Source organism: Trichomycterus rosablanca, chromosome 6 (genome assembly GCF_030014385.1).
Source record: "Trichomycterus rosablanca isolate fTriRos1 chromosome 6, fTriRos1.hap1, whole genome shotgun sequence".
NCBI classification, from domain to species: Eukaryota; Metazoa; Chordata; class Actinopteri; order Siluriformes; family Trichomycteridae; genus Trichomycterus; species Trichomycterus rosablanca.
Window position 1 is genome coordinate 37,275,895 of NC_085993.1, and position 21,431 is coordinate 37,297,325.

Below are 21,431 nucleotides of genomic sequence, written 5' to 3' on the forward strand. Positions count from 1 at the left end.
AGCCATTTAACATATTTTGTAGTAATTTACATTTTAAGTATTATTTGTATAAATAGTCCATGTTGTGTGAATAATGCAATGAACACGTCTTTATTATTAGATATAAAAACCCTTTTACATTCATATTTTAAATCGTTTTGTTTTATTTCACGACAGTTATATTGTAAAATGTGTCTTTTGAATCACTTCGACAACAAACTGGGTGGCGGTGTTTCAATCCTCTCAAAAAATCCTACACAGTGTGCTCGAAATAGTAGCATTGCTACTGGTCGAAATCCACCTCAGTACAGTATTCAGTATATAGAATGGTATTTGGGACATACCAGTTCTTTTCTACACGGAGTTACATATGCCTAAGCATATGAAATTGCACACTTGAGCCTTGCTTGTTTTTCACCCTGGTTTCCTCAGGGTACTCTCTGGTTTAATTTCATCTTATTTCACAATAAATATATGGGAGGGGGTCAGATACTAATGTAAAAACTATGAATAAACATATTCCACTCAAAGTTTTGCATATGTTAGGCTCTGTCAGTATTCCCATCAGCTGTTGATATGGTAGGAACGTTTTAGAAATGCAGGAACCCCCTTCCCCCAAGCCCATAGATTTGGTCCCCCCAATCTTTAGTTCATGGTTACGGCCTTGCTACAGAAGATGAACTGGGTACAAGTGTGTGTTTCCCATCTCGTCCAGAGTTTATTCCCTTGACCCTTACTTAAATAAAGTGGTTATTAATAATCTGTTTTATATACAGTACAACAATATACAGTGGTACCTGGCTGATTGATGGTGCCTGCACAGAGATGTGAAAAGAGTGCTCTCAGGATGTGTACACAACGCTGAGCTGCACTGCACTCGTCAAAGTGCAGGTGATAAAATGCATATGGCATGCTGTTCATGTGTCGGAGGGGGCGTGGGTTAGCTTCGTTCTCCTCAATCAGAGCAGGGATCGGCATTGGTGGAGAGGAAGCATGACGCAATCGGGCAGTTGGATGCATGAATGGATACAGAGAAAATGCATGAAAAAAAAAATATATATATATATAAAGTATACATTTAATATAACATTAAATAGTAAAGTGAATATTAAATAGTAAACTATAGGAAATTTACGGCACAGCCCGCACAAAAGCTCTTGTGCTGCTTGTCATGTGAATGCACCTTTACTCCACTTTTAACAGTTTTCAATTGTATTTCAGTGTTTTTTTTTTTATTATTATTGTGTTATTTGTAGTGTATAAGTGTCAAACAACCCCATTTTTTACATAAGCCTAAATATATAATATATGCAGTTCCAAGGGACCATGGAACGCATTAACAGGTTTCCTATACATCCTTATGGGAAAAAAAATACCTTGAAACTCAACGCATTTTAAACTCAACGCCACTCCCACAACCAATTGACGTTGTACCACTATACTGCACTCATTCATTTAGGTGTTTATGTATTATATTTGTTTATTTGGGAAGTGCGCAACTGCGCATGCCCGGAGCGAGTGTTCAATAAAGATAGGAAATCCCGGCCAGGGTAGGAATATTAGGTACATTTCCGAAGCCCCGCCCACTTTCTCTCGAACCCTCACCTACCTTTATACAGGTGAGTTTCTTTAACAGTATCATCACTTCCTGTAAAGCAGTAAAGCAGGAGGAATACCAGCACATGGAAGAGTAATCAGCAGAAGGAACAGTTCAGGTACATATGAGAGCGCGGGAGCGAGCATGGCTGAGTCCCAGCTGGAGTGTATGGAAGACGGCCGGATCGGGGAGTCGGTTCCCGAATCCAGACCCGAGTTTTATTACAGTGAGCAGCAGAGAGTCGCTCTGGAGGAGCTCCTCAAAGACGGAGACGGCGCGTTCAAGACGCGGCTGCGCGAGGACAACTTCAAAGACTTTCTGTCTGCGCGAGAGCTCAAAACCATCCAGAACACTTTCGTGGAGTATAAGACAGACGAGAACAAGGCCGCGGTGGGTGCGGACTCGGTCTCGCTGCGCTCCACTTACTGGCCGCAGCTGTCCGATATTGATGTCCCCACGCTGGACATGGGCTGGCCGTCAGGAGGCTTCTTTAGAGGGGTGACGCGCGTTACCGTGCACACGCACCCGCCCAAAGCCAACGGGCCGCACATTAAAGAAGTGGTGCGGAGGTTGATCCAGGAGGCAACTAAGGTCAGTCAACAAGTTAAATCATTCATCAGTTTGTTAATCCGTTCATCTGGTCAGGGTCGATGTGAATCCCTTGAATAAATACAGTTTACAGCCTAAATACACCCTGGACATGTTGTAGTGTTATGGCATTACAACTGACATTGTGTTACTCACTCATTTACCACTATTCCCACCTCTGAGCTATTTACATTTGCATCATTAAGCCAATAATTTAATCTTAACAATTGAGGGTTAAGGATCTTGCTTTGATCAGGGGCCCAACAGAGAGCAAGCTGAGGTATACCTGCTGAGGTACCACTGGCCTTAGAGTAGCCTTTCTACCATAAAAAAAATAAAATATATATATCTTTAACGTGCTGTGTGTGTGTATATGTATATATATATACACCACATTACAGAAGTGGTGCCCAGGTTGATCCAAGAGGCAACCGAGGTCAGTCATCAAGTTAAATGATTCATCAATTTGTTAATCCACTCATCTGGTCAGGGTCACTGTGAATCCCTTGTACATTCCAGGGCCAAATACACTCTGGACATGGTATTAGGACATTACAATTGTAACACCATGTTACTCACACATTTACCACTATTCCCACCTCTGAGCTATTTACATTTGCATCATTAAGCCAATGGTTTTATCCAAAACGACTTACAGTTACTGTTGGAATATATAAAGGATCTTGCTGAGGGGCCCAACAGAGAGCAAACTGAGGTATACCTGCTGAGGTACCACTGGCCTTAGAGTAGCTGCTATTCTACCATTGGACATTATTTGTAGCAGTGCAGCACTAACAGTCGCTATGTCAAGGTCAGTCATCAAGTTAAATGATTCATCAATTTGTTAATCCACTCATCTGGTCAGGTTCACTGTGAATCCTTTGTATATTCCAGGGCCAAATACACCCTGGACATGGTGTTAGGGCATTACAATTGTGACACTGTGTTACTCACCCATTTACCACTTTTCCCACCTCTGAGCAATTTACATTTGCGACTTACAGTTATGACTGAATATAATTTTTCAGTCATTTGAGAATTAAGGACCTTGCTCTATATGTTTTGTGTTGGTTTTTGTTTGTTAATGTTATCTATTGTGCGTCAAACTCGGTCCGTTGGAGCAAAGAACAGCTTGCTGTCAGTGTGCTGTCTGGTCTGTTAAATATGTTACATGTCATACATGTGTATTATTATGTGTATTACTAAAACAAATTTCTCGTATGTGTAACATACCTGGCGAAATAAAGTTATTCTAATTCTGATTCACTTATTAATGAACTTTCTGATTGCTGAACAATCTTACCTGCTGAGGTACTACTGGCCTTAGAGTAGCTATTCTACCGCTGGACATTATTTAGTGCTGTGTAGCACTAACACTAGCTGTGTCACTGTCATCAATAATTTATATTTTCAGTTTCAGTTTTACATATATATAATCCAAAGAAGTAAATCCTGTTATAGCAGCAAAGTGGGGAGATTTCCAGTGAACACTGACGCAAACTAGGTAGTACAGTTATATACACAGTATTAATATCAGGCATGTGTAGACTTCACAGAATGTATCACTACCCTACCATGGAAAAACTGAGCCAGCATTCAGCACAGAACGTGTTTTGTTCCACACTGAGGAATGTCCGTTTTCCTGCAGGCTAAATTCACATGTATTGTGCAGTGTGTCTGTTAGCCAATCAGCAGCAGATGATGACGAAAACATTCATTTTATAAGCACAGTAAATTAAGAAGTGACAGTGTTATAATGTACTTTTATTATATATCCAAAAATACCCCATGCATGCATACACACACATCTGAGCTTGTTGGACCTCCCATTTCAAAAGTATGTTTGTGGGAGTTTGTCAAAATCCAATGTGTCAAAAGAGCTTTGTTATGGCTGTTCTTTTTTTTATATTTATTTATTTATTTTAGGTTTTCAGCAGTCATCACTCTTATCTTACCGTTACCCAATCTTACTGTGTTTTGGCTTTGTTTGAAGTGTTTTCTAATATGTCCAGGTTCATTGTTTCAGTTTCATTGTTCATTTGCCCTTTACAAATATACTTTTTAAAACTAATGACTGAATTTCCCACCATCAGATACTTTATGATTAGAAACAAATACTTTTTATTTAAAATTAACAAGCACATAGTGAAAAGGCATTATGCGTGTACATGTATAAACATCTGTTAAGGTAAATGAGGTAAATGCAAATGCAAGACAATATCAGAATGGTTTGTAGAAGCATAGCTACAGTATTTAATAATTACAATAATGTAATTGAATAAAAGTAATAAAAATGTTTATTAAATTTCTATAGAATAGCCATAACATCAAAAGATAAATCGATTTAAATGTCACTTGATTTGGAAATCTGCCGCCCTTTCCCACAGATACTTTTTTGTGCTCAGTTTGATTATTTACTTCAACATTGATCTACACTACTCCCTAAACACAAAACCGGTTTCAGAATAGCAACAGCAGTAAACTCACTGAACAATTGTGGTGTAAACTGGATTCTTCTGGTCTCTTAGTTATACATTGTATTCACTTTCACTATCACTGCTTAAAAAACAGTGCTTAACCACTTTTATTTATATTTAATATATTCCAATACATCAACTGTCTTCAATTCCTTAAGGCTACTGGGGTCTCTGTGATTTGCAATACATTTAATCTTAATAAATTTTCAATGGAATTTGAATTAGATGATTGATTAGCACACTGGACTAATTATCAAGAGGTAAACTCCTAGTTGCTTGTACTGTATTCTTTCCTTTGCATAAATGTCTGCTAATGCATGATGCCCAGTAATTAAATATTAAAATGATTATTTGGGTGTTTATTATGCTGATATCTACAAAACACATGGTAAAAATATGATATACACAGTAAAAATGTATTGTAGAAAGTGAGTTACAGTAAATTACTGGCAAAATAGTTATCAATAAAGTATTGTAAAATTACAGTTAATTAATGTCTGTATAAGTTACAATGTATTATTGTTTTATTAAAATGGTAATTTACTGTAAATAATCTACAGGTAATTCCCACATATATGCAGCAAGTATCAATAAAAATAAATACATTATTATACTGTAAATATTACTTATACATTTATATCTCAAATTGCCAGTAAAGGACTGTACAAATGTTAACTGATTTATTACTGTAAAATTACAGCTACCATCTGTTTAGACTAAGGCTCTGCTTTGATGATTTCTTTTGCATTAACAAGATGCACTTTTACAAATAATACAGCACAGATCAGCTTATGTTCCATTAAGCATTTTTTTTTTTTGCATTTTTTCCAATTTTCTTCCCAATCTAGTTGTATCCAATTACCCAATTGCATTATGCTTCCTCTGTTCTGATGCTGATCTCTACCCTGATTGAGGAAAGCCCTGACTAACACACGCCCCCTCCGACACGTGTGCAGTAGCCGACTGCTCGACTCTGTGCAAGCGCCATCAATCAGTCAACAGAGGTCGTAATTGCATCAGTTATGAGGTCCCTATCTGGCTCCCACCCTGTATGAACAACAGCCAATCGTTGTTCATGTAGCCACCCAGCCCAACCGGATGGCAGAGCTGAGTTTCGAACCGACGAGTTCGAAATGTCAGCTCTGGTGTGCTAGTGTGTTTTACCACTGCGCCACCAGAGTGGCCCATTAAGCATTTTTATTATCAAAATCGGGGGGCACGGTGGCTCAGTGGGTAGCACTGTTGCCTCACAGCAAGAGGGTCCTGGTTCAATCCCCAGGTGGGGCGGTCTGGGTCCTCTCTGTGTGGAGTTTGCATGTTCTCCCCGTGTCTGCATGGGTTTCCTAACACAGTCCAAAAGACATGCAAGTGAGGTGAATTGGAGATACAAAATTGTCCATGACTGTGTTTGACAAGAAACTTGTGAACTGACAATAACTACCGTTTCTGTCATGAATGTAACCAAAGTGTGTAAAACATGACATTAAAATCCTAATAAATAATAATAATATCAAGATCAATTTGATATTAAAATCACAATATGCAACACTTTATTTATTGCCAGATTTAATAAAAGAACACTATAAAATATATTAATGAAAATACTTGGCAGTTACAAGAAAGACTGTGTTAAAATGTTAGAATTTAATGTATGTAACACGAAAAACATTGGGAAAGAGGCAAAATATGAATGAAAAAAAGTTTTGAATATTGAAGCTGTTTGTGTTGTGCAGTGTTTTAAAAGATTCCAGAGTAAGCAGATGAAATGCTAACTGATACTGGAATCATTATTGTGTATACGGACCAAACACTCTGTAAATGCAATTATGTAGCTGACGAAATTGTCACGGTTAAGGTGTTCAACTGGTTTATCAGCTGGTTTACTGTAGAGGTGTAACCATTACAAATATTGGTTCCATCATTCAGAATGTCTGCAAAGCCTTTTTGGATATTGCTTTAATATTATTTTGGCAACAGCAAGACAGTTTAATCTTGTCCCATCATCACAGGTGATGGACTGCTGGTGTCTGACTGCAAACCTGTGGCACATCAACAATGCAAAAACATTAGAAACAAGCTGATTCAATTATACAAGCAACAATTTTAACAGCATTTAACATAAGACAAATTTTAAAACAATATTTAATATATTAACTACAAATGAACTAATACCAAAAATCAATAGGTTTATTTGACAAAACCTTAAAGCATGGAAACAATCAAGTATACTACTTTCAGTACTCCAGGCTTGTAGCAAAGTACAACATTGAATAGGTCTGCGGTATTCCTGCAGATCATCGTCTTTAATCAGCTTCAGGTCTGACTTCCACTAAATTTCACTCTACTCCACTAGTTTCTCCAGAAGGGATGACAGGGTTTATTCATGCAAGGTTGGTCGTACTAATGAAATTGCCCCTCTTATATCCTTTGAGATTAAGAACATGATTCTACAAAGAAGGAAATGAGTAATGTGTAATAATCGAGAAAATCTTCATGCTTCAAAAAAATTTGAGGTCTGTGTTGCTACTTTCAGCTAAAAAACACCCAGGTGAACCAGCTGAACAGCTTGCTGTCTCTCCACAACAAAATATACTGATGGGCTGATGGTAGATACTTGTAGTACATCTATTGAATGTAGTAGATATGAGCAGGAAAAAGACCTGAGAAACTTTAATAAGGGTCAGACTGTTTTAAAATTGTTTTTGAAACAGCGAGGGGTGAATACAGACAGCGGTTTAGGAGAGACAAGCCACGAATCACGACACATTACCAAGACTCAGTGATGACAGAGGATATGAAGGCTATGATTTGTATGGACCAACAGAAGCAGGCACAATAATGGACTGTCTACTGGAGGGGATGTTCACCTGCTTTGGCATCCTGGGAGAGCCTAGCACTGACCATGGGTGAAACTGTGACTTAGACTGATGATTCAGTTGTGTCACCAGTTGGGCATCCTCAAAAACCGGACCATGCCACTCAGACCACAGAATGATGGGCTAGTGGAGAGCTCACAATCCAGCTGACACTATTAGTGGCCCATGCTTCATTTCACTTGCAGAAATGCCAGGCAAGAGTCTGCTAGCTGCATATCTCTGATGATTGGGGCAGGACCCTGACCTTCTTCAACTAAAAATAATAATAATAATAAATAACTTTTATTTGTGTGACAAACACATCTGTTTAAAAGAGCAGCATCATAATGCAACAGCAAATATAAGCTAATATACATTTTTGCAGACATGACAATTATATAATTAAGCAATAGAACACAAGAGGGAGTGTGTTATCACGAATAACATCACGGCTTTTATACAACAGTTTTTACAAAATAAATAAAGAAAATAAATCAAAGAAGCCCTGAATTTCATATTAAATATGCTTTAATATTGACAATACCTTCCGCCAAAAAGTAGTTCCACAACGAATATAAAGTTTAACACTACAAAGCAGACATCCCAAGTTGCAAAAACTCATTTCAGGGAGGTAAGAACAACAACAAGAAGAAAGCAAGAACCTCCGAAGGGAAAAAAAGAAATAAAAAAACCTCTCGCACACACCAAAGGCTATGGATGAAAACAGAACTACTAGGGCTTAACTAACTGTTCGCGTTACAAACACATTAATGTTCCCTACATAGTGCACTAGATTGTGTATCAGATCATGGATATATGTTCCCTACATAGTGCACTAGATAGTGAATTAGACAATTGGTTATGTTCCCTACACAGTGCGCTAGATGATTGTGTATCAGATAACAGATTTAAAACGCGACCGGGAAAAAAAGTCTGTGTCGCCTGCGTGCACGTTTATGTGCATGAAACTTGTCGTTAATGGCAACGCGTCAGCGGAGTAATACCATTGTGGTGTGAAAAGACCAATCAGATTGTAAGGTCGGAACTACCTGTTGTATAATTGATTTTTAAACAATTTTATATTAGGCACCTTGGTAAAATGCTGATGGGTCTCTTCATATGAACTTGAGTGACTCCCATTCTTAATCCATAGGGTTTCCATAACAGCTTCAACTCTTCTGGGAAGGCTTTCCACAAGGTTTAGGAGTGTGTTTATGGGAATGTTTGACCATTCTTCCAAAAGCACACTTGTGTGGTCAGACAATGATGTTGGACGAGAAGGCCTGGCTCACAGTCTCAGCTCTAATTCATCCCAAAGGTGTTCTATCAGGTTGAGGTCAGGACTCAGGCCAGTCAAGTTCTTCCACACCAGACTCGCTCATCCATGTCTTTTATAGACCTTGCTTTGTGCACTGGTGCGCAGTCATGTTGGAACAGGAAGGGGCCATCCCCAAACTGTTCCCACAAAGTTGGGAGCATTAAATTGTCCAAAATCTCTTGGTATGCTAAAGCATTAAGAGTTCCTTTCACTGGAACTAAGGGGCCGAGCCCAACTCCTGAAAAACAACCCCAAACTTTACACTTGGCACAATGCAGTCAGACAAGAACCATTCTCCTGGCAACCGCCAAACCCAGACTCGTCCATTGGATTTCCAGACAGAGAAGCGTGATTCATCACTGTAGAGAACACGTCTCCACTGCTCTAGAGTCCAGTGGTGCATGCTTTACACCACTGCATCTAACGCTTTGCATTGCACCTGGTGATATAAGGCTTGGATGCAGCTGCTCGGCCGTGGAAACCCATTCCATGAAGCTCTCTACGCACCGTTCTTCAGCTAATCTGAAGGCCACATGAAGTTTGGAGGTCTGTAGCGATTGACTCTGCAGAAAGTTGGTGACCTCTGCGCACTATGCGCCTCAGCATCCGCTGACCCCGCTCTGTCATTTTACATGGCCTACCACTTTGTGGCTGAGTTGCTGTCATTCCCAATCACTTCCACTTTGTTATAATACCACTGACAGTTGACTGTGGAATATTTAGTGGCGAGGAAATTTCACGACTGAACTTGTTGCACAGGTGGCATCCTATCACGGTACCACGCTGATTTCAGCTGAGCTCCTGAGAGCGACCTATTCTTTCACAAATGTTTGTAGAAGCAGTCTGCATGCCTAGGTGCTTGGTTTTATACACCTGTGGTCATGGAAGTGATTGGAACACCTGAATTCAATGATTTGGGTGATATGTGCCCATTCCATAAAAAAGCATTTGTAAGACAGATATTGATGCTGAACTAGAAGTTAGTTTACATTTTAATACTAAACACCAAACTTTATGAACCTTGCTTTGTGAAAGGTTTCACAACCATGCTGAAACATAAAAATGCTTTCCCAAACTGTTATCACAAAATAAAAACTACTAATTTATTTTACAGAATTTATACACCTGTTAGCAATGGATATGGCTGGAACACCAGAACACCACATACCACATAATGGCCAAGGGTCATATAGTGCATTTCTTGGTTATTTTTTATACAACCCTGATTAGTAAAATTTAATAGTATTGTGTATGTTCAGAAGAAAAACGACACATTTTAAGTTGCATGTGTATATTTTTCAGGTCATCGGTATTGTAATGGACCTTCTGACAGATCTCCAGATTCTGCAAGATCTTTTAGACGCTTCATTCAAGCGCAATGTAGCTGTTTATATTATACTGGATAATGCAGGCATGCCACACTTCCTTGATATGTGTACCAGACTACAGGTTAAATCTCATCATCTTCAGGTGAGTTACTTTTCCTATGAATTTCACTGTTTACCAGTTTGAGAACTGAGGACACTAATCATTGCAGTTTTGCAATTAAATTGTTGCCTATTCTTTCTTAATACAAGACTTAAGTTGCTCAGCACTCTGTGGTTGCTGATTCTCTGATTCTCCTCTGCATAAAGCATTATACATGTTCAATCTGAGAAAGATCTGGACTTCAGACAGGCCAGTCAAGAATGTGCACTCTGATTCTACAAAGCCATGCTATTGTAGAGCGTGCAGAATGAGACCTCTCATTGTCTTGCTGAAATAATCACAGACTTCCCAGGAAAGTTCGTCCCCTTTAACAAGCTGGAACATGAACTTGCACACATTTCCAGTGTATTTTGGTCTGACTAAGATGAGCTTTGGCTCTGAGTACTGCGCCGTTTTTACAAAGAACTGTTTTTTTCTCCTTTCACCGAGTTTCAGGTTGGATTTCTTGATGCAGCATCAGACTCTGTTAAGTGACAGCAGTTTTTTGTCTCAAGTACTTTTGAGCCCATGTTGCTATACCGATGTTATTCTTATACCATGTCAACTAAGGGCTTGAAGGTCACGTACATTTAACAGTGGTTTCCAGCATTGCCTTACAGTGAATACGATTTCTCCAGATTCCCTGAATCTTTTCACAATATTATGTATAGTAGATGGTAAAAGACCTAATTTATTTGCAATCTTGCATTGATAACTATCTGTTTTCCCTGTTATCAACTATCTATTTTCCCTGTTACCATCTGGAAGGCGGTACAGGGCTATTTGTGCACACACGAACAGACTGAGGAACAGCTTCTTCCCAAGAGCTGTGGCCTCCATCACCCCTCCCAACACCTCATGGACTGTGAACTTGAACATTGCGTATTTGCACATCTTCATACAACCATTCTCTCACTCGAGCATAAAATCATCATTTTTGAAACTGAACTGGTATCTCCACAAAGCACAGTCACTTTATATATTCATATTCACCCATAATTTATTTGATTATTTCTCTTGAAATCCATACTTTAAATTGTACTGGTTATTCTGTGTAAATATCCATATGCTTATGTAAATACTTTTGCTTCTTTTTATCTTTCGGAGCGTGTCAAACTAAATTTCGTTGTACGCAAGTATAATGACAATAAATATATGTAAATAAATAATGCTCACTCATTATTCAGTCAAAATACCGTTCAATCTTAAGGTACCTTACTAGGCAGCATTTTAAAGCATCTAAGAATTTGAACAGCCTTCTTCTCGGGAGCGCACGTAGGATGGCGTAAAATGCTGTCTACACAGAGAGCTCACTAGGTTTTGAACACACCTCATGTGTTGTTAAACATTTATTACAGATAAACCACAGATTTTTACAGCTTAATAAAGCAAGAAATGTGTATTTGTTTGTATTTCCCAGTTATATTTTTTTAAAAGAAGAAAGTAAAGTAAGGAAAGTTCATCTTGATTAATATAATCCAGTTCTGTTTTCTTTTTTACAGAATGTCCGTACTCGAACAGTAAGGGGTCTTGGATTGGACATGGCGCTCGGAAGGATCCCTGGGAGTTTATGCCACAAATACATGATTGTAGATGGTGATAAAGTCATGTTTGGCTCTTACAGGTGAGTCGTGTGTTTACCTTTAGAAGCAACTGAACATTTTTGTACTTATCCCAACTCCTAAATGTTTTTCTTGTATTCTATTCACACGTTTTTCTATTTTACTTCCAATCTATTTATTTCTGTTTATTCCTTCTCTGGAGGCCTGTCCGTCCCCTTTGACATGTACATTTGCCTACTGCTTCTTTCACCTTGTCAAAGATGGGTTTGCACCACTCTTTATTATTCACCATCTTTATGCAGGCATCTTTGACCAGCAGGTAGAGGGTGCAGTAACAGCAGCAATGAGAAGTCCCTTTTGACCATGCCGTCCAACACAGCCAATTGTGTCTGTGCCAGGTTCCTTTTCGCTAGCGTGTAAGACCAGTGCAATGGTCCTGTAGTTCCAGCATTGGTGCAAGTCACCTGTTTTTGGCAGTAGAATGAAAACTGATTGTGTCTATTCTTTTGGCCTGAATCCAACGACTTGTACCCTTCTGCTTATTTAGTTATATAGTCATCTCTCTACCAAACCTGAGCAGTTCATCTCATCCTGGAACAGGTGCCTTTCGCTTATCCTTTTCATCTTTGACAAACCTTTTTTGGTTCATCAAGTTGAACCATTTTGTCCTTGATTTTTGTGCACTGATTTCCCTTTAGGAGTGGCTTTGCAGATGCAAAAATTACAATTTAATGTCTGTCAAATGTTGTGATCTTAGGCATTTTGAATGGAATAATGTGATTGAAATGTTAGTCTTATGTATATTAGCACACTTCCAACGAATTAAACTTATACAAATGTTTATGTAATTCTTGAGCATGTCTTGCACAAACCACAATTGGCAGTGCCTGCAGCAGACAAAATTGGCAATCAAGTCTGCTGGGTGGGAAAAGACTGCACTAATAAAAGTGGGTGCAGTCTTCAAACGTTGTGCAAGGACCCTGGTTGTAATATAAGTACAGGTTCAGGTTAAAGTGTAGATTAATGTACCACTTCTTGCTCATTTTGTGTTTTGTAGCTTCTCATGGAGTTCTTCCCGTATGGACCGGAACATGATTACCGTAATGACGGGTCAGATTGTCGACATCTATGACCAGGACTTTAGAGAACTTTACGCTATCTCGGATGAACTGGATCTGTTTAAGGAGTTCAGCATCAGTAAAACGGGCACAATGTCATCACTCCGAGCACCCGTACCCATACCCAGACGACCCTCTTTAACCGGCAGATCCCGCTTCCAAGTGAGCCTCGGAGACGCAGGCACCCTGAAAATTCCCGCTCACAAATACCACAATCCCAAATATCTGCTCGCGTTTGGAAAACTCCCTGATGATAACAGCTACTTACAGGATATGATTAATAAGATGGAACCGGAGAAAGCTGATGAAAACCCGCCCACAGAGGTGACGACGTCACAGGCTGGCAGTAAGAGATCAGACTCAGAACTTCCACTGCCATCTTCAAAGAAGGCACCTAGCAAAAAGTTTACTTTTAAAATGTTTTCACGAAAGTCCAAAAAAGGAAGTAAAAGGGATGGAAATGAAGCAGGACAGGGGGAAGAACCTGGTCCCTCTACTAGAAATAAGATGGCAATGCGCAATGACATAGAAACCATTACTGAGAACCCAGAGGAACCGACTGTAGAGCCAGTGGAAACCGCAAAAGCAAAGGGGAAGAAGCCAAAGAAAAAAAGCAAATCACCTCAAACCGACAACAGCCAAGAAAATCAAGGTAAATATTCATTTGATATATGTTTAATATAGATGATGTTGATGCAGGTGTTGTTAAAGATTTACATATAGTCATGTAGGACAGGGTTTTTCAAACGGTCACAAGCCGGAAAAAATTGGTCACAGACGACAATTATTAAATAAACTTTTATGCGAACGCCCCCTTGTGGAGGCTTTATGTTACATCTTGTAAATCACAGTAGATAAAGATGCATTGTTTGTGTTGCCTGGGTCATTTGAAAAACCCTGGTATAGAACATGTATATTATATCAGTCTTAAAATTTTAATGATTTTGACAAGTGTTTTTTTTTCCTGTGACTTAATGATTGGAACACATACATCTCTTTACAAAAAAAACTTCTAGTGGTGTAGAAAGTTTTATAAATCTAAATCCAAGAACCATTATAAAACAGTTTATACTTTAGTACAATTTACAAATAAGTAAAGAAAAAGCAGAGGCAGGGGCTTATTTCTTAATTGCAGCCTCTAAGACCATGGTGTAACCTGTGTTCCAAGAGTTTCTATATTTGTTCTTGGATTACAAACATTGACCATAAGGTGACATTATGGTCTGCTGAGTGGGAAAAGGCCTGACTAAAGGGTGGGGTTATCAACACTGTGTAAGAATCTTGGTTTCCCAGGATGCCTGTACAGAAAGTGAAGGCGACCTCATGTGCAAATCCACTGAAGTATGAGAGAATAAGAATGAATTGGTGGACTGCGCACACATTTGAGAGTGTGTGTCAGGTGATTATACACCCTGCCGGGAGGCCATCAGGGTTCCCAGCAGCGGATTGGCTACACTAAACTGGGAGGGGGAAAATGCATAAAAAAACTTGTCCTATCTATATGGGCACAGAGAATTCACCAACTCTAACATCATAAAAATTAGGATTTAGGAGACAAAGTAAAATGACAACAGAGAACTTTCTACAGCACCAAATTAAGAATAAAAGCCACAGTGTACAGTGTATCACAAAAGTGAGTACACCCCTCACATTTCTGCAAATATTTCATTATATCTTTTCATGGGACAACACTATAGACATGAAACTTGGATATAACTTAGAGTAGTCAGTGTACAGCTTGTATAGCAGTGTAGATTTACTGTCTTCTGAAAATAACTCAACACACAGCCGTTAATGTCTAAATAGCTGGCAACATAAGTGAGTACACCCCACAGTGAACATGTCCAAATTGTGCCCAAATGTGTCGTTGTCCCTCCCTGGTGTCATGTGTCAAGGTCCCAGGTGTAAATGGGGATCAGGGCTGTTAAATTTGGTGTTTTGGGTACAATTCTCTCATACTGGCCACTGGATATTCAACATGGCACCTCATGGCAAAGAACTCTCTGAGGATGTGAGAAATAGAATTGTTGCTCTCCACAAAGATGGCCTGGGCTATAAGAAGATTGCTAACACCCTGAAACTGAGCTACAGCATGGTGGCCAAGGTCATACAGCGGTTTTCCAGGACAGGTTCCACTCGGAACAGGCTTCGCAGGGTCGACCAAAGAAGTTGAGTCCACGTGTTCGGCGTCATATCCAGAGGTTGGCTTTAAAAAATAGACACATGAGTGCTGCCAGCATTGCTGCAGAGGTTGAAGACGTGGGAGGTCAGCCTGTCAGTGCTCAGACCATACGCCGCTCACTGCATCAACTCGGTCTGCATGGTTGTCATCCCAGAAGGAAGCTGACGCACAAGAAAGCCTGCAAACAGTTTGCTGAAGACAAGCAGTCCAAGAACATGGATTACTGGAATGCCCTGTGGTCTGACGAGACCAAGATAAACTTGTTTGGCTCAGATGGTGTCCAGCATGTGTGGCGGCGCCCTGGTGAGAAGTACCAAGACAACTGTATCTTGCCTACAGTCAAGCATGGTGGTGGTAGCATCATGGTGTTGGGCTGCATGAGTGTTGCTGGCACTGGGGAGCTGCAGTTCATTGAGGGAAACATGAATTCCAACATGTACTGTGACATTCTGAAACAGAGCATGATCCCCTCCCTTCGAAAACTCATGGCAGTTTTCCAACAGGATAACGACCCCAAACACAACCTCCAAGATGACAACTGCCTTGCTGAGGAAGCTGAAGGTAAAGGTGATGGACTAAACCCAATTGAGCACCTGTGGCGCATCCTCAAGTGGAAGGTGGAGGAGTTCAAGGTGTCTAACATCCACCAGCTCCGTGATGTCATCATGGAGGAGTGGAAGAGGATTCCAGTAGCAACCTGTGCAGCTCTGGTGAATTCCATGCCCAGGGGGGTTAGGGCAGTGCTAGATAATAATGGTGGTCACAGAAAATATTGACACTTTGGGCACAATTTGGACATGTTCACTGTGGGGTGTACTCACTTATGTTGCCAGCCATTTAGACATTAATGGCTGTGTGTTGAGTTATTTTCAGAAGACAGTAAATCTACACTGCTATACAAGTTGTACACTGACTACTCTAAGTTATATCCAAGTTTCATGTCTATAGTGTTGTCCCATGAAAAGATATAATAAAATATTTGCAGAAATGTGAGGGGTGTACTCACTTTTGTGATACACTGTATATACACACTGTGAGGGCCAATCAGGACTGACATCGCTCCTTGGCATGATGGTTCCCATAGCCAAGTTACTCACTTGTCTATTTTGATTTGTTTTTCCCACCCCAGTTATTGGCTGATTCTTGTGTTTACCTGCTGGTTGTGTTTTCTTTGAGTAGTCTTTGTTAAGAGCAAAGACAAACTGAGGGTTTAAAGTGTCATTTTGTTAGAACTTGTTTTTCCATATTTGACCCCTGCCTGGTATTTTGACTTTTCATTATGAGTTTTCCTTGAATTCGATTGAGCATGTCAATTTCTTTTAACAAAAGGTCAGATTTTATTATGCTTTCTATTAAAGCCCATGCTCAGACGACTCTGAGCAGATAAGTTTGATTTGCGTATCAGAAGCTCGTTTAACCTGTGATAAATATGGCTCTACCAAATACTAGAAAATTATAAAATGCATGTACATTCTTCAAAGATTAAACATTTTACTGTAATGCTAAATTTATGATTTATAATAGAAAAACATTGCTGAAAAATAATGCAAAATAAAAGCATGTTTACTCAGACTTTTGGCCACCACTGTACAATGGCCCAGCAGATTTTCTTTTCTTTTATAAAGAAAAGATATTCAAATTTGTGTTTAAATTCTTTTTTGACAAAGAAGTATGTTCCAATTATTATAATCACAGAAAAGAACAGTTGCAAAAAAAAGACCAATTTCCAAGAATTTCCATATGTTTTTGACATGTATTTGAAAACTTGGCCTGAATGATAAAGCTCTTCTGCTTAATAATACCTTGTTTTACCTTTTCTTCTCTTTTACAGATTTGCCGGAAAATAAAAACTCAAAGAGGGGCTGTGTTCAGTCCTAAAGACTGGAAGAAGAAACTACACTGTTGTTTTTAATACTGTCAGATGCAAGATGCAACATTACTTGAATATATAATTGAAATCCAAAGGGAAGGGTATAAAGTAATGACTTATGCTATGTACTGCACAGATCACATATATATAGAAGAAAGCCATTTAGGATTTGGCCTACCTCAGTCTCATAGAAAAGTTAAGATGGTTAATGTTGTAAAACATAAATACACTGGACCCTCTTTTTATTGTATTATGTATAAAGTGTCCCATTCCCTTTTTATGTGGATTTTAACAGCGATCTGAGATGAGAACGTGATTGAAACCTTGTATTTTAGTTTCAGTCTCATAGGGCACTTCTCATTCTGTATACAGGTGCGTGTATTTTACCATGAGGACTTTGCCACAGTCCCTACTCCCTATCCACTTCCTTATAGATAACGCTAAAGCCAACTGTTCCTTGTTCCTAAGTTTCTTACAAATCTTACCAGTCTTACTAGTCTGGGGAGGTCATTATCTAGACAGCGGAATAAAGCAAACACCTTCATTCTTGGGAAAAGCTTGTAGAATATTATGTCCATTCAGGGTTGAGATCAGGGTTCTGTTCAGGCCACTGGAGGTCCTGCACCCTTTTGACCTCGCTTTGTGTGCAGGGTGCAGTCATACTGGAAAATACTCAGAAAAGAACCTTACCCAAATTGTTGCAATAGAGTTGGAAGCATAGATATTATTGTATAGAATTTATTTTATATATTTGTTAGCAATGGAAGGGGGTGAAACACTGGACCTTAATAAGCAGGAGGGAGATGCACATACTTTTGGCCATATAGTTTAATTAAAAATGTTTTAAAACATTGATTTATTGTGTGTTTACCACAACTTTATCATGGTCAGCACTGCTGTGGGTCTGATTCACTGGGTGAAGGGTGAGAAAATACTTCAGCCAGGCTGCCAGTGCAACACAGGGCACACAGACACACACACTTGGTGCAATTTTAGTAGCTCCAATTAACCTGACTGCATGTCTTTGGACTTATGGGAGGAAACCGGAGCATCTGGAAGAAAACTACACGGACACGGGGAGAACATGCAAACTCCACACAGAAAGGACCCGGACCTTCTGGGGATGTAACGTTAAACTCTACCCACGATGTGGTACAATTCACGATACTGGGTTCACGATACTATTTTTTTCTGATTTTTTTAAACAAAATGAAATTGAAGACAAATTATGACAAAGTTTCCTTTACTATTTCTCTTTAAAAATAATAAAATACTGTATTTGTACTTATCTTTTATTTACCTAAATAATGAATGTCCTTTTATTTCTGAGGTACGTACAATCTATGCCGAATAATGCTAATTGTGTAAAAAAAAAACTGAAATGAAAATTTAAAACAAATCCAACATTATATAAATAATTGAATAATACAAATAAAGACAGTATCCTCACATAAATAAATTTGGCTGAAAAATTCCGAACCTGGCAACCCTGTAGTGACAGTGAATAGTGCCAGTGCCCTCTGCTATTTAAAATGAATATCTATTCATCTTAAATGAATAATGATTCGAATCGTGACACATGTGCACCGATTTTTAACTGTCTTGTGCATAGTTACATCCCTAGTCTCTTCAGTGATCTTTAATAAGGTTTAAGATTGGGCTTTGGCTGGACCACTTATAGACATTATGAGTCTTACCCTAAAGCCATTGTTAGGTCATTCTCGTGTTAAAATGTGACCCAGTTTGAGTTTGATTGTGCTCTGGAAAAGTTTTTTTAAGGTTGTTTGCTTATACTGTCCCTCCCGGTGAGAAACATATGGATAGCATGATGCTGCGACCACCATGTTTAACTGTATGGATGGCACTAGCCTGGTGAGAGAGTGCTTCTTTATTTGCCAGGCACAGGGCTTGCTGTAGGGGTGGGCGAATTGATCCAAATATCGATACTCCCGTTTACGATTCTCCCGTTTCATCAGAAAGTAGAGACCATGTCTGTACATCTTACATGCTCACCTTATTCCTCCCCTCCTGCTCTGCTGTGTTTTGTTGTGGTACTGTCACGTTGTTAATTATGTTGTTTAAATCCTAACAGACATCAGTACATTGGTAGGCATTGGAAGATTGTGTTTGAATACTTTGCTGTGTACAGTGGTGTTCAAAAAAAATTGCAGTCCAACACCATTAACCTGATAAATCACTGTTTTTAGTAAAAATGATATTTCTAAAAAAAATTGACTTGAAAGTGTAGTAGAGTAATGAAAACAAAACAAACCCAACAATTAGGACATGCATGCCGCTCATTCTGAGTAATCGAAGCATTGATTGAAAGGGGGTTGTTCAAAATAATAGCAGTGAGGAGTTCAATTGGTGAAGTCATTCATTCTGCAGAAGAACGGGTGTCAATTTTGGCCCTTTTTTAAGTTAGGAGGGTGGCAAATGTTGCACAGCTTGGTCATAGCACATTTCCTTCTGAAATACTGGGTAAAAATGAGTTGTTTCAGACATTGTTCTGATGAACAGCGTACTTTGATTAAAAAGTTAATTTTAGAGGGAAAAAACATACAGAGAAGTGCAGCAAATTATAGCCTGCTCAGCTAAAATGATCTCAAATGCCTTGAAGTGACAACCAAAACCTGAAAGATGCAGAAGGAAGCGTTGAACTACTGTTCGAATGGATTGAAGAATGGCTAAAATGGAAAAGGCTCAGCCAATAATCACCTCCAGAAAGATCAAGGAACATCTGAAGTTACCAGTGAGTACAGAAGATGATTAAGTGAAGCCAATTTACCAGCAAGAACTCCTTGCAAAGTCCCGTTGTTAAGAAAAAGACGTCCTGAATGGGTTCAAATTTGCCAAGGAACACATTGACTGGTCCAAAGAGAAATGGCTCAACATTTTGTGGACTGGTGAAAGCAAAATTGTTCTTTTTGGGTCTAGTGGCCATAGACAGTATGTCAGACGACCCCCGAGCACTAAATTCAAGCCACAGTACACTCTGAAGACAGTAAAGCATGGTGGTACAAAATGATATGGGGATGTTTTTCATACCATGGTGTTACGCCTATTTATCACATACGAGGGATCATGAATATATCAGAATACTTGAGGAGATCATGTTGCCCTATGTCGAAGAAGAAATTTCCTTAAAATAGGTGTTTCAACATGACAGTGACCCAAAACATCTTGGTTACAGACAAACAAGATTGAGGTAATAGAGTGGCCAGTGTAACAATGAGCTCCTGTGTGCCACGCCCCCCTCTCCATCCTTGCTCCTTGCTCCACCTAGTTTTGTCAAGTTGGTTTTGTCTTTGAATTTTGCTTTGAGCCTGTTTAGCCCTGTTAGTCTGTTTAGCTTGTTTAGTTCTGTTTAGCCCTGTTAGCGTTAGCCTCTTTAGTCTTTGTTTAGTTCTGTTTAGTCAGTTTAGTCCATTAGCCTGTTTAGCATTTAGCCTGTTTAGTCTTTGTCTAGTCCTGTTTAGTCCGTTAGCCTGTTTAGTCTTTGTAATTTGTTTAGCTTAGCTTAGGTCTTGTGTTCATTTGTCTTGTCTTAGTTATTAATAAATATTAATTCTTGTTACCATCTCTGCGTGTGTCCGCCCCTTTGTCCCATCTTAGCCCCACGTTACAGCCAGCCCAATCCCCTGACTTCAGTCCCATAGAGTACTTGTGGGCTGACATCTGAAGTGTGTTTTTTTGAGGCAAAACCCAAAATTGCAGAAGAACTGTGGAATGTAGTCTAATCATCCTGTGCCAGAAGTTGGTCGACTCCATGCAACACAGATCTCGGAAGCAATTGTTATGCCACTAAATATTAGTTCAGTAATTTAATGTAAAGTGAAACCTCAAAGAAAATTGCTGGCACTGCTATTTTTTTTGAACAGCCTAATATTCATTTTCTTAACTTTCTGTGAAGGATGAACACAAACTGGCTAAATGTTGTTAATGTTTTTATTTACAATTGAAAGTGTAGTATTTTCAGTGCATTTGCATTTATGGAAATTAAAGATTTTGTGCTTTATTCACTTTTTTTAAATCACTGCTATGTTTTTGAACACCACTGTACAGAAATGGGGGCAATTTTATGGAAATAATAGAGTAAACTATACGTATGTAAAGTACGGCCGCACCTTACGCAAATGAATTGGAGAATGCGTAGTGAGGCACTTATTCCGTATGTTTGCCTTTTGGTGAATAATGCGTTAAAATTTTAATCGCCATTAAAAAAATTGAGAATAAAAATTTTAATCTATTTTTATTTGGCTGTTTCCCAGCTAACAGGGAACGTTCCCACAACTTTCACTTTGAAAGTTCGGGAAGCACGGTGGCTAAGTGGGTAGCACTGTCGCCTCACAGCAAGAAGGTCCTGGGTCCGATCCCCAGGTGGGGCGGTCTGGGTCCGATCCCCAGGTGGGGCGGTC

General features: G+C 39.2%; 1 protein-coding gene across 1 annotated transcript; it reads left to right on the top strand.

The window, feature by feature from the left end:
- Nucleotides 1-1,720: 1,720 nt before the first annotated feature.
- On the top strand, nt 1,721-17,021 carry fam83fb (family with sequence similarity 83 member Fb). Its single transcript, XM_062998115.1, has 5 exons — nt 1,721-2,167; nt 10,117-10,284; nt 11,784-11,905; nt 12,901-13,613; nt 16,975-17,021. Exons 1-5 carry the CDS (start codon nt 1,721-1,723, stop codon nt 17,019-17,021), a joined length of 1,497 nt encoding a protein of 498 aa, XP_062854185.1.
- Nucleotides 17,022-21,431: the final 4,410 nt, after the last annotated feature.

What these genes read in the sequence shown, in the direction of transcription:
- fam83fb (XM_062998115.1), top strand. Translation starts at nt 1,721, where the DNA reads ATGGCTGAGTCCCAGCTGGAGTGTATGGAAGACGGCCGGATCGGGGAG. An exon ending in TTAAATCTCATCATCTTCAG is followed by an intron (nt 10,285 to 11,783) that starts GTGAGTTACTTT and finishes TCTTTTTTACAG; the next exon opens with AATGTCCGTACTCGAACAGT. An exon ending in CAACAGCCAAGAAAATCAAG is followed by an intron (nt 13,614 to 16,974) that starts GTAAATATTCAT and finishes TCTCTTTTACAG; the next exon opens with ATTTGCCGGAAAATAAAAAC.